The following is a 13,514-nucleotide window of genomic DNA, read 5'->3' on the forward strand; positions in this document are numbered from 1 at the left end:
ACACTGAGGGGATAACCCTGCAGCGTCACAACGAAGGTCAGAAGCTGCACAGCACTCTTACTGCTGTGTTGAGATCTGGGCCTTACCTCCCAAGACAGCTCCTGGGCCTGCTTAAAAACGTCCAGATCCTCTTCAGTCACGACATCCTTGTTTCCCATCATATTTACATCTGTATTTTCTTGTTTGATGCTTATTTTAATTTCAGTATCTGTCATTTAAAACCAGCAGAAAGTGTTTTCACTGATTTGAAGCACTGACCAGTGCACATTACCAAAATGGTACCTAATTAGCACAGTGGGCAATCAGGGATCTCTTTTTCCACTGAGCGGTATAATCTTGTACAGCTCAGCACTGCTCACAGATCAGCAGTAATTCTTTCCCTACTACAACAAAAATTCCAATTTAACATATATATATTTATATATAACTGTCATCTTTTTTATAACAAATACGAGGGAAAGTAAGAACAATGCAAAGCAAAACAGTTTTTCAATCAAAATTAGACGTTATATCTAGCTATATAGCATTCCCAGCATTAATTTTGAGGTCATAAAATCTACCAATTTTTCCAAACAACATATTTTGGCTTTTAATTAGATAGATAAAGGGTAACAAATGTCTTGGGTCAATTTGTTCAATGAACTTTTGAAATCAGTTTCCTTCCTGAGGTGGATGGGTACACAAGCAAACACACTCAAATCCAATGCACACGTCACAGAATCACAGCTCGGGCTCTGCTGAGACGGGAAGCAAGAGGAACTTCCTCATGAGAGAGCAATGGCGCAGAGGGAAAGGCAGAGCTGGAACACTGGCTGGAAGCACAGCCAGCACACATAAAGGCGACACTGGCTACAGAGGCGGCATGGGAGAGAACATGGCAGAAGCATGGCAGTGGCTACTCATGCGGACTACGAAGCCAGAAGCAACGCTATGAAGGCATCTGAGGGGCAGGGGAATACCTAGTGCCGCTAGGAATGGAAATAAATAATAGGAGGCCGGAGAGCATTAGTTGGAGGAACATCTTTGGAGGTTTAGTCAGCATTAGAAAAGGCTGAAGTGTCTCTGCATGTGTGTGACAGTGAAGAGGACAGAGAAACAGCTAGAGCCTATGTCACGGACAGGAGTTGATTTCTTGGTTCTCTTGGGGTGGGGGTGGGGGCGGGGCTCAGGTTCGGCTGGAGCTTTCACCTTTTGCTTACCATCATCCTGATCAGGGTTAATCCTTCCGTCTGCCAAGCTCCCCTTCCCTGGTGACGGGGTCCCCATCTGAGGGGTCACTTTATATTTTAATCTGCCTAGCATCCTGTGCTTTTTAAGAAAAGTTGTTCGCTTGAAGTGAGCAATGGCTTTAAAAATATGTCCTCTAGTCATCCCCCAGCTAGAGGAGGAGCGAGAGAGAAACCTGCTCCTAATATCTCTTTTTCCAAAGAAACGGGCTTTAGCTTTTGCCGTGGAAGAGAATTCAGTTTTACGACGCATGCGTTTGGGTGGTGCATAACTTGGATGTCCCTTTTTTCGAGACTGTCCCTGAGTGGTATAGATATGAGAAAGTCCATCAAAGAGGGCCTTCAGCTGGCTGTTGTTAGTAAGACTGCTAAAGGAGGGCTCACTGGACTGGCCGGAAGAGCTCTGGGTAGAGGTAGAAGAGGTGGAAGTGCTGGACTTTTGTGAACTGGGGCTCTGACCAGAGATGGGGGTTGGGGGCGGAAGTGCAGAAGGTGGAGGTTTTAGCTTTTGTGTGGTACCTGTAGCCAACACATGAGAAGTGCATGACTGTTTCTGAGAGACCTTTTTCCTTGGACGATAGTGCTTTGAAAAGTCTATTATTTCACCTCGTGATCTGCGACCATCAGGTGATGGTGTAAAAAACTTAGTAAGGCCGTCAATGAGCCCTTTGGTTTTCTTGTTAACTTTAAGTGTAGAGGCAGGAATGTAGGTGGAAGAAGTGGTGGTGGTGGCACCAGGCCGGGTGGGGTCTGTAACAGCCAGTCTGCTGCTTGAGTCCTTCCCAGACGCAGCATGACCAGATGAAGGTGTGGTACAGACTTTAGTCTTTTGACCCCTACCAGGTGACCCCCTTCCTGTGAATGCATTCATGGATCCTTCATCACTGGTTACAGACCTAGGCAAAAATTTAGAGAATAGTATCAGCATTGGATAATAGAATTATAAAGGTATCTAATAACAAATCTATAGAAACTAGATGCAGTCAATGTACTTGAACTTAAGAAAATTAATTTCAGCCATAAGAGTGGGTTTGTGTATGCACCATCACCTATGTGTGTCTTGCAGGAAAAAAATAACAGAACCCACTCTGTGTGTCAGGGTTCTCCAGGCCCATCCAGCAGGCACTAGGAGAATCCATGGGGACCCAAGTGCAGGACAAGGTTTGCAGATACTAAAACATACCCAAAGTTTCCGTAATTATAGGAGGTACGACTTCCTGAAACCTTCCTTAAGAAGGATTAGAGGAAGTAGGTCATATGTGTAATCCAGAGTAGAAGAATATTCTTATTGCTAGTTAGGAGCAAATTTTCACTCCGTTTGGGAAACTTACAGAAGTACATTTTGAGTGTGTCTGTAAATTTCTACTAAAAAATAAAAATAAAGATACCCTCTCCTAGTTTATGCTTAAGGATGATAAGCAGCCAATAATACTCTCCTAGGAGAGAAGACAATTACAGCATAAAATATTGCTGAAAAAGGACAATTGCACAAAAAAAAAAAAAAAAGCTGAAGAAATGATTGAAGAGAAGCTGCAGCAGGTCGGCCATGACATGGAGGTCTGGTGGAGAAGCAGCACAGTTACCATGGTCATTACCAGACAGGTGGTGAAAGCATCTCTACCTCTACTGACTGGCACTTCACTGCGTGTGCTGTTGGGTTCTGGCCATGCTGTGGAGGCCAGTCACTCCACAAACACATGAATGTCAGCTGACTGCCTGCACCTCAGGTCAAGGCTTGGGAAGCTACCCATGTTGCAGGAGGAATTTATACAATAGAAACATCTGCATATGATCATGACGATGCTGAGGCTCTACATTATCAATTTAGCTGAAAGCTAATGGAGAAATGGAAGCCTGAAAATGGTAGGATAACAAATTACCAAAATACCTTAAATAACTATAGATAGAACACTTTAGTGTCTATCTTGTATACAAAGATTTAATGAACCAATTTCTATAAGGTTCATCTGAGGTGGCTCAACTGCCAGGAACTTTGCCTGCTATACTATTTCAGCCAAATCAGGTGAACACTGGAGATCTCTGGTGTCACCAAAAAATAAAAATAAACCCACAGTAAGGGTGACAGACAAACTACTCATCCTAGCTAAAATGTCTGCATTACAACCTTGCATCTGGACTGGATCTGGAACAGACCGGTCAGAAGATAAAGTGCTTATAAAGCATGTAAAAGAACCTCTCCCAGGACTGTCTTAAAAATTCTTGAGCTCAAAGGACAATTTTGGACAAACAAAAAGCCAGGATTGGTGCCAGGTACAGTTTTCAGCTGTGTCCTTTGTTGAAAAAGTTTATATCCTAATTTGGATTTTATAACTGCACCTCGAGGAACCCGTCCTATTTCAAGAACAATGCCTACAGAAGACAAATGAAAAAACAGAATTTATACTTCAAATGAAACTAAAATGAAAACTCTTATTTGTAAGTGTTTTATATTTGTTTCTAGAAATTAACAACCAAAAATCCATTTAAAAATGTATACCCTTCCAGTTAAAGGGCTTTCATTAAATTTCATAGAAAACTCTAAAAAGGATCCTGCACTTTCTATTTCTTCTCTGGAAGCTGGTGTGCAAAGGGGCTTCTAAGAGCACATAACATAGTGAACCACTTCAGGCAAAATAAGGAAAAAAAGAATTTGAAAATAAGATTGACAGTGTCTGTTCAAGGTGGGTGGAGTAGATACTTATCTATAAAAGCCCAGGGTCCTGTCCTTAAGTCCTCAAGACAGACCTGACTGTCCTGGAACTCACCATGTAGACCAGGCTGGTCTCGAACTCACAGAGATCCACCTGCCTTTGTCTCTCGAGTGCTGGGATTAAAGGTGCACACCGCCACGCTCAGCCCTGTATGTGTGTTTCTTAATACTGATAAAGTCTTTACTCTACAGGTTAAAAACACATTCCTTTCATTTCATCCTTTTTTCAGCTATGTTTTAATGACAATTACACAACAAAAGGAAGTAGAAATGGGGCTATCATAGTAGACCTATGGTTCACGACAAAATATTTTCTCTGTACTCCTGCACACATCTGTACCTGCTGAATGGACCTGTCTGACTTCTTAGGGGACAGCCACTTACAGGTGTCTCAGAAGCTACTGCTTTGGAAAAGAGATCTAAAGAGCGGCAATATCACATGAACATCAAAAGGGCTGGCTATCTATTTTTTAATTTCATCTGGAATGATAAAAGAGAATCTACGGACCCGAAGAAATTACTCTTTGGTTTTAAAAACTGAGAAAATATTTATAAAACTAAGCTGTTCCGATGCTCAGCCAATAAGAAAGGCTGAGGAGTTCGCAGTTCTCACAGCACCTCCATCTTGCTGCTTGAACTATGTCGCGCATATCACACCTACTGCCAAGAAGACCCCAAAATACCAACTGTAATTATAAATGTTATTTTGGGGGGGGAAAATACGAGTTTATGTGAAAGAAAAATATTTCTCATCAAGTTTAGAAAAATTATGCTAAAAAAAACCTAACAAAATCCAAGGGGATTACAATTACCTACATTTTAAAAAGCACAACATAAAAGATTTCTTTTAATAAGATCTCAACCTACAACAATCGTTGCTTTAATTTATTTTTCGGTCGTCCAATGGGTTTTGCATATCGTCGTTTTATTTGTGCAGCTTTCTCATGAAGTAGTTTTCTTCCCTTTTTCTTTGGTCTGCAGACTTGGCAAATCCACATCCCTGAATTAATATATATATGAAAAAAAAATTTAATGTTTCACTTAAGTTGAAGATATTAAATATAAGTCTGTAGTTGTAACCTGACCAAGGACGCCTGTATGCAGAACTTTCTCTAGAAAAGTGGGTCACTCCCTGTTGTCAGAAAGACACTGCTGAAGGTCCAAGAGTCTGGCCAGGGCAGTGAGAGTGGAGGCTGACCTTAGCTTACAGCTCTTCCCTAACGCTGTACAGGGCCAGTGACAGCAGAGGCTGACCTTAGCTTACAACTCCTCCCTAATGCTGTTCCCTACTTGGCACTAAGCCTCTCACCACCCCATACTCACAAAAGAGAGGGGGGGGGGGAATATGTATGCCATATGTGTATGCCTAAGGAGGCCAGAGAAGGCACTGGATCCTCTAGAACTCATTACAGGCAGTTGTGAGCTGCCTGGTCCTCTGGGAAAGCAGAAAGCATTCCTAACCACTGAACCATCTCTCCAACCTACATCAGAAACTGTCTTTTATTTCTTTCTTATCACTTGGGAGAAAATTTTTCTACTCAATCAGACTATTGAACTTCTATAGGGAAAACAGTTTTGTTTGTTTTATCAATCACTTTTGGAAATGTCCAACACTAAAAATTATTATGAGTATAAATATGTTAAAATTAAAGTTTAACAATTTTATGTATTCTGGCATTACAATAATTGACATTACATGTCTGGTACATGGAAATTGGTCAATTAAAAAAAAAGCAAAAGATGTGAATATTTTAGACAAGTTTAGTATATCAAAAAGTCCCAGTTCAAATCAGAGGGGAAGTGAGGAAATAATTCAGTAAACTCCCTGGAAGGAGAAGAACTGCTTCCTGTCTTCACAACAATGCTTCGCTCCTCTCTCTTTCCCTCTTCATTAGAGAAGGTCTCAAGTAGCCCAGGCTGGCCCTGAACTCCATTCAGACCCTCCCTGCCTCAGTCTCCCAAGTACCGGATCACAGGTGTGAGCCACCACAACCAGTCATAAAAAGTTTGTGTACTAACTTTAACAAGTTAAAAAAAAAAAATCCAATGCACAAACAGCTCTCTGGTAAAATGTAATTTCCGTGGGAGGTGGTAGATAGAACCATATAAACTTAGGCAAAGAATACTATGTGGAAAAAATAAAATGTCACAAACATCAGGAGTCTAAATCTGGTTAGTATTTATTAAAACTAAAGCTGTAAGTACTTGAACCTCAACAGAAAAAAAAATGATTAAAGGATAAAATAGGTACTACATAAATGACCGTATAGCCAATAATCAAATATAAGAAGTTCAGGGTCTCCTTAATGAAAAGGGAAAAAACTAACATGATTTTTTCCTTACTATCAAACTGATTTAAAATATTAAGACTATAGTTTTATCACACCTAAGATATTCTGAGCCACAAGATGAAAATTTTAAAAAAGATGTTAAAAGGTGGAATAGAAAGTATGTCTAGGCTAAGAGTGTCCTGAGTGTGAGTCCTCACACATTGTTGGTCAGTGTAAAAACTGACAGCCTCAAGTAAGTGCCTCCAATTAGAGAATTCCTCTCTACGAATTTATCTTCAGGAGTTAGGGAAACACTTAAACATTTGAAGTATCTACCGTAGAGAATTGGTTAATTAAATCAATTATGGTTCATTTATCCATGAGGTTGCAAAATCAAATACCTTCAGGAAGCACCTCAACTGCGTATGACTAAAGCAAATTAGAACGTGACAACAGGGACTGGTGAGAGGGTGCAGATCAAAGCATGCATGCCCCATGGAGACACTCGGTCAAAGGTTAAAACGCTGTGCCAAAAAAGCCTGCCTATGGCCCACAGGCAGGCTGGAGCCCCTGCTCTGTGTTATGGTACTCAACAGGACTCTTTAAAAGTCATGTTTAAGAGAGCAAGCGATGACATGAGAGTGCTGACCATCTACTACCAAGGAGGGGAAACGCCAAGTTCCACACGCGTGCGCAGGCTGCTCCTCTGTAAAGGGCGTGGAGAGGCAGGGAAAGAACTGGCGGCTGTTTTCCCCTTTATGCTTCTCTTATGTTTGTATTTTCTGTACCTTCCACAATGTCAATATATACATACTATGATAAAAAGGCAAGCTCATTTTAAAATGCGTCACACATTGCAAACATGAGGAGGGCAGGAACATGGCTGACTTACAGAAATAAACAGAAGAAAACTCCATTTTATACCAGATACAGAGAATTCAGATGTTCATGCATTTAGACATCAACCAATAGTCAAAACCTAGTGATGGCTTCCTGCTGAAGTACTCTGAAGTCATCACTGTCATCATGAATTTTAAAAATACAGAATTCATTTCCTTATTGGATAATACATACAGTGTTATAAACTCTTGACTCAGAATCCAAACTTAATACATGAGTTGCTGGAGGGCAAGAGAGTCTTTTTCCTTCCTAGGTCTGAATTACTGTCACCCCAAACCAAATGATTTTATAATACTCTTGTATCATAACCTACAAGAACACGGGGTTGGGGAGGGGACTCCCAGACACCAAAATAAGGTTAACTGGTAAGTAAAAACCTATTCTGTTTGTTTGTTCTGCAGTGCTGGGAACTGAATCAGGACCTCACACACGCTAGGCAAGAGCTCTACCACTCAGTTACACTCCCAGCCCTACATTTTTAATATGGTTTAAAAGTTCACCTTTTGGCATTCTGGAAAGTGGTGGGTCACAGCACTCCATATGGAATCCTCTATCACAGGAATCACAAAAAAGCATGTTATCCTGTAATATAACATATTAGAGACTAATTGAGACTGAGGCCAATTGTAGAACACCAACACCCTCAAGTTAGCAGGTTAACAGTAAGATGTAATAAAGAAGCAACAATTTCCCAGGTGTGGTGTGCCAGTACCAGTGTTTAAACACCCTGTCGGAGGAAGTGAGCCCCGGGATCACACCCCCTGCTGCTGGGTGTGAGAAGCATACTCACTGCATTTTTGCCCTGGACCCGACACGCGCTGCACGTCTTGCACTCGATGCACTGCCACCTCAAGGCCTTCACATTTGCAGTCAATTCAGGGCAAAATTTCAAGCAGGATGGGTGTCCTGCAATACAAAGCAGTTGCTCTATGTCAGCAGGGCCTTAGTTTTATAAAACTCCCACCCCCTTTGTTCCATGGATGGCCACTGGTGCCGACCAGTGAGGCTTAGGAACTTTTTGAAAACAAAGTAGGTCAGAGACTTTAGCTGTCTGCCCGACTTCTTCCTCTCTTTTGTCTCTGCCTTCTTTCCCTGCACATACAGAATGCCTGTGTGATGGCATTCTCTGAGATCAACCTGAAGTTTATCCTATTTCCAACTGTCTGTTTTACAGGGCATGAGGACAGAGTGTGTGTGTGTGTGTGTGTGTGTGTGTGTGTGTGTGTGTGTGTGTGAGAGAGAGAGAGAGAGAGAGAGAGAGAGAGAGAGAGAGAGAGAGAGAGAGAGTGTGTGTGCCCTGTCATCTTCACCAAGCACCATGTGTTCACAGCTCTTGAGTATACTGCACTCTATATTGGTACCCAAGTTCAAACAACTGCTCTCTGTGTGATGAAATCATATAAAAATTTAAAAAGATAGGTAAACAAAAGCTTAGTATGGTGGAGGTACACACCTGCAATAACATAATTCAGGAGTCTGGCAGTATAAAGTGAGATCCTGCCTTAACAAAGAACTATGGCTCCTTGGTATGCTAAAACTCCAAGTGGCTTAATGAAGTAACTCCCTACTGGAGCACACCAAGAATGCCCAACTGGCATCCAGCTCCTGGGTTACTGAGTTTCAATTCTGAAAGTGGGGAAACAAACCTGGGGTTTGAGAGAAGACGGCCTGAGGCAGAGTGAGGTATGTATGACTCAGCAGACCGCCTCAACTTTCTTGAGCATTGTGCTTTTCTACACAACTCTGGGCACCGTTTTACCCAGCAACACTCTACATGTCCAGTGTGAGGAAAGCCCCAGAGCTGTAACAGCAGGGCTCCATGCATGAGAGAGAGTGTGTGAGCCGAGGGCTCTGGAAAGCAACTCCATTTAACTAACAGCCCTTTCTCACACAACCCTAAGGAGACCTCCAAACTTGATTATTATTTCTTTCTTTAAATCTGGTCTTTAAATAGTAAGAACATTAGAAAATCCCATGTGAGAGAACTTATAACCAAGCTGCAAAAGGAAACCTGAGGGATAATAAAAAAAGCAGATTCTGTAATTTCCAAACTGTTTTATAATTTCCTGACTTTGGCAGCTTCATTGTTTAAATATGTATTTTGGCTTCCTGCCAAAAAATGTTCTCCTCCCTAAAGCTTAACAGGTGCTTCATAAAATTCCACTCACCATGTGATTTGGCTTTTTGAAGTAAAAACATTCAATATCAATCATCAATACCATTAATAAAAGTACACAATTCCCTACTCTTAAAAAACAAAAAAACAAAAAATCAAAACATCTGTATTTAAGATGTTGAGAAAATCAAATGCTGCCAAATGGTTGCAACCTCAGGCTGGGAGAGGCACCCAGGCAGAGGCATTTAACCTCTGACACTGGTCTCCTCTACGACGTCTCATTCAAATGAATGGGTGAAGGTTTAATATATAAAAATGGCATCAATCACCCCTCTCTGCTCAGGAACAGCAAACAAACACAGCTCACCTGTTACCCAGGACAGTGTGCTTGGAAGGGAGAGGCTACTTTGATCATCTCACTCACCCCTCGCCATGCTGACAGGACCCAAAACTCAACTTTTAAAGAACAGCAATTTAAATTCCACCCTTAAAGTGTATCCTATCAGCTTAAAAATATACCATTTACTCCTTCCCCCCTTTTCATTACTTCCTGTAAGCCATACATCACCAGACATATGACCTCAATTTCATGCACTGAATTTTTCTCTACATTAGCATCTTCTTTTGTGCTCTGCGGCTTAGCCTTTAGTAACTGAGGTAATTCACACCATGTTGTAGCGTACTATTTATTCTTACAGATATCCTACAAGAGACCTTTTAATAATTTTACATTTTCAAAAGTAATATATTCTGGCCATTTTCAATCAAAAGCAAGGAACATTTTTCCTGTTATTGCTTTTTTCCACTCTAAGCAATAGTATCTCAAACCACTACTATTTAAGCTGCCCTACCAAATTTCAAAAATTTCAGCCCATCTTTCTTTTAGGAAGCAATTTTCCCTTTATTTAGCTAAAAGAATTGACTACAGATCCTTCCAGCTCTACATTTCTACAATTCTGTAAAAGATGCTGGGCAATGAAGAGACGTTTCCATTTTCTTCCCTCACATTAATTTTAAGAATAAACAAAAGATTGTAACTGAGTCTTGATGTATTGCTGTAAGCCTATAGAAATACCAGAAATCGATGGTATTGATAATATAATCCCTCTTTCCTACTGAGCCACTCCACAAATGCAGTTATTTCTCTAAAATCCTCATTCTCAAGCTGAGAGAATTCAAGAGACTAGTCTTTCTGGAAATGGTTTGATTACTGTGATGTGTATTGTATTGGATTTTGAGAGCCACGCTAAGTCTTCATTCACTTATCCGTTGTTATACAAACGCGGAAGTATTCATAGTTTATAATAGTTTTATCTAGAAAAACCAAAGGAAAATGGTTTAAAGCTAGGTAAGTACCAAAAAAGCTGCAAGCCAGGAGGAAGCACTTGAGAAGAAAAACCATGTACAGTGAATACAGCGACGGTCCTAAAACATGTCAGTTCTCACACCACGCAGAGAAGCGACTCTACAGGCACAGGCCTGACTGCGGCATAGACTCTGTGAGGGGAAAAGAAGAGCTGTGGGAGCTCTACCTGTCACAGCAGGTTCTGAACACGGAGGAAGGAGAGTCAGAAGCCAGATGCTGGAGTTCTCTCTGGGAAAGGAGTCACCTGACAGTCCTATCACAACCAATAGACAGCGACATGGATCTCGTGTCCCTAGTTTCCAGAGCGCATCCCAAGCCAGCTGACACCTTGACTGTGATCTGATGAGTCCTACAATGGGCTTTTATCCCACAGCTATAAAATAATATACTGTTTTAAGCCACTGAACTGTGGCAGTCTGTAACAGTGTCAATAGAGAAAGAAGAAAGGGCTGGGTGAACACAGAGTAGAGTTCCTGCCCAGCATGCATGAGGATCTGGATTCCACTGCAGGTGGGAGAGGAGGAGAGGAGAGAGAGAAAGGAAACGGCTAATAAATAATCAGATATCAGGGCCCTCAGACTGGTTATTTATCTATCAGATGTGAAAGTGCCCTTTCTTCAAATGACATTTAACTATCATTAGAAACAGTAGAAAGAGACAGACATGACTTCTACCCTGTCAGGTCACGTGATGTAGTGGAATGACAAGCATTAATGCACTCTGGAAGCAGAGACAAGGGAGCAGAAAGTTCAAAACCAGCCTGGGCAAAACCTTCCTTAAGATAACCAAAGATCAGTGGGACATTGCTTACCAACCACGCACAAAGCCTGGAGTTCAGTCCTTGGCACTACAAATTAGGGGGCCACCATAAACCCCACCAACAAACTTTAGCAAAGAAACGCCTTCCTGCTCTTGGAGTGAGTGGCATACAGAAAGAGAAGGCATTCACTGTCCTGTTCTCACCTTTCAAGGGTTAAATCTTACAGATGAGTTGTGTGCATGTGTGTTTTCAAATTCTATGTCCCAACCCAAATCCTGTATGACAGATCCACACTTTCCCACCAGACATACACATTTGCTGGTTATAATAACCTAAAACTCATCTTGACCTAACTTTTCACCAGTTACTCTATCTATGGCAGCCTAAGCTACCTTTGTAAATTTTAAGATTGATCACTGAATTTTCCTGTGGCTACGAAAGTCAAGAAAAATGGAAATTTTCTCATATAGGCTGCAAAACCCTTCCAGAGTAGACCTCTGTTAACTATCCCTTATCACGGAATCCTTTATATCCTGCACTAATACTGATTGGCTCCTCCTCCCAAGTCCATAGAGCTCTTCTCTACCTCAGTGCATCCACCTTCCTCAGCCTGTCCTCTGATCCCACGTACACCCACTTTGGTTAAGGCGGCCATTCTCAGCCAGGTGGTGGAGGCACACGTCTTCAATCTTAGCACTCAGAAGGCAGAAGCACTCAGAGTTCAAGGCCAGCCTGGTCTACAGAGAGTTCCAGGATAGCCAGGGTTACACAGAGAAACCCTGTAATGAAAACAAAACAAACAAATTGAGGCCCTTCTCTTTTCTCCCAGTGACTTCTGGGGATTTCCCAGGAGCCACACCATACATTTGTCCTTGTTCTCAACACCATGGTCAGGCGAGCAAGCTCCTGGTGCTGTGGTGTTCAGCCTCACTTCAGGCCCAAAGCAACGGAGCCAGCTGACCATGGGTAAAACCTCCTCAACTATGACCCAAAGTAAACTTTCTGACTCTTAAGTTTCTTATTCAGGTTATTTGATGACAGCAAAGAAGAAAAGCAAGAAAGAAGGAAAGGAAGGAAGGAAGCAAGCAAGTAAGCCAACAATCAAGATGTCTGCTTCTTGCCTCTCTCAGTGGGGCAGTGCTTTTGGGTGGTGGGCTCGCCTTCCTGCTCCTCTTTTGAGGCAGGTTCTCTACTTCCTCTCCCCCTCGCTGCTCCTCTGGGGTGAGGCTGTAACCCTTTTCTTTTTCTAGTGTAATCCCCTTGGAATCCCTTCTAGTCAAGGACTCTGCTTTCCAACCCAGTGATCCAATCTGTGTCTAGTCAGTGTGAAACTGGATGACGAACAAACTGCTCCTGAGGCATTTATACATAACAACCCTAAGAAAACAGTGCTTAAAAAAAAAAAGCCTGGTGAGCCAAAGGCTGCACCTTACCAGCACCCCAGGATTGACACTGGGGTAAAGATGAACTCAGGGTGGGTACCAGGCTCCTGAGGGTGCGCTGACATTCTACCTAAAGCTCTGTGAGCTCTGCAGAGAGGCGCTCTCTCTCCCAGCTGCCACAGCAGCCGCTCTTCTGCCTCCTGTTTCAACGAGCTTCCACTTAGTACGATGCTGTAATTTTGAACTGTACACTTATCTTAGATTTGCTAATTTGAAAACACACATGCACACAACTCATCTGTAAGTAAGATTTAACCACCCAGCAATCTGAGCAGCAGACACAAAATTTCATTTGGTATAATATCTAATACTTATGTGCAGCTAATTAAAGATAATTTGGCCTTAATGAGGCAAGGAGAATATAACACTGTTAATTTCAAAGTAGGTTGATCCATGAAAGTCAAGTAAAATCACTTCCCAGTCTTGGCGTTTCCTGAGACCTGAGGACTGTCTCACAGTTCCCAAATTCATGACAATCCCCTGACGTGTGTCATGTCACGACCATCTTCACATGACTATTCTACTGCCCTTGTGCCAGCCCTGTGGACTCAGGGACAGACTTACTATTCTTCACATTGTAGGGGAAAAAAAGTTATAGCCAGCAGGAAAAGAGAAATGGTGGGGCTCAGGGCTGCGGACACTATGCTTGGGGCATCTTTATGTACCTTACCTCACACTTTTACTACATATGAACTTGAGCAGTTTTTTAAAAAGGACTTCTGGG

General features: G+C 42.0%; 1 protein-coding gene across 4 annotated transcripts in view; it reads right to left on the reverse strand.

The window, feature by feature from the left end:
• The window catches only part of KAT6B (lysine acetyltransferase 6B), a 172,651-nt gene that overhangs the window by 43,094 nt on the left and 116,043 nt on the right, over positions 1 to 13,514 (reverse strand). For all 4 annotated transcript variants that reach the window (XM_084794913.1, XM_084794911.1, XM_084794910.1 and 1 more), the window contains exons 4-8: positions 7,897 to 8,012; positions 7,607 to 7,688; positions 4,804 to 4,936; positions 1,200 to 2,122; positions 87 to 208 (exon numbers count right to left, since the gene is read on the reverse strand). In XM_084794913.1, coding sequence (XP_084651039.1) covers positions 87 to 208; positions 1,200 to 2,122; positions 4,804 to 4,936; positions 7,607 to 7,688; positions 7,897 to 8,012 — 1,376 coding nt within the window. The remainder of the gene's footprint in view (positions 1 to 86; positions 209 to 1,199; positions 2,123 to 4,803; positions 4,937 to 7,606; positions 7,689 to 7,896; positions 8,013 to 13,514) is intronic.

This window comes from Acomys minous, assembly GCF_964271855.1.
Source record: "Acomys minous genome assembly, chromosome: 9".
Lineage (NCBI taxonomy): Eukaryota > Metazoa > Chordata > Mammalia > Rodentia > Muridae > Acomys > Acomys minous.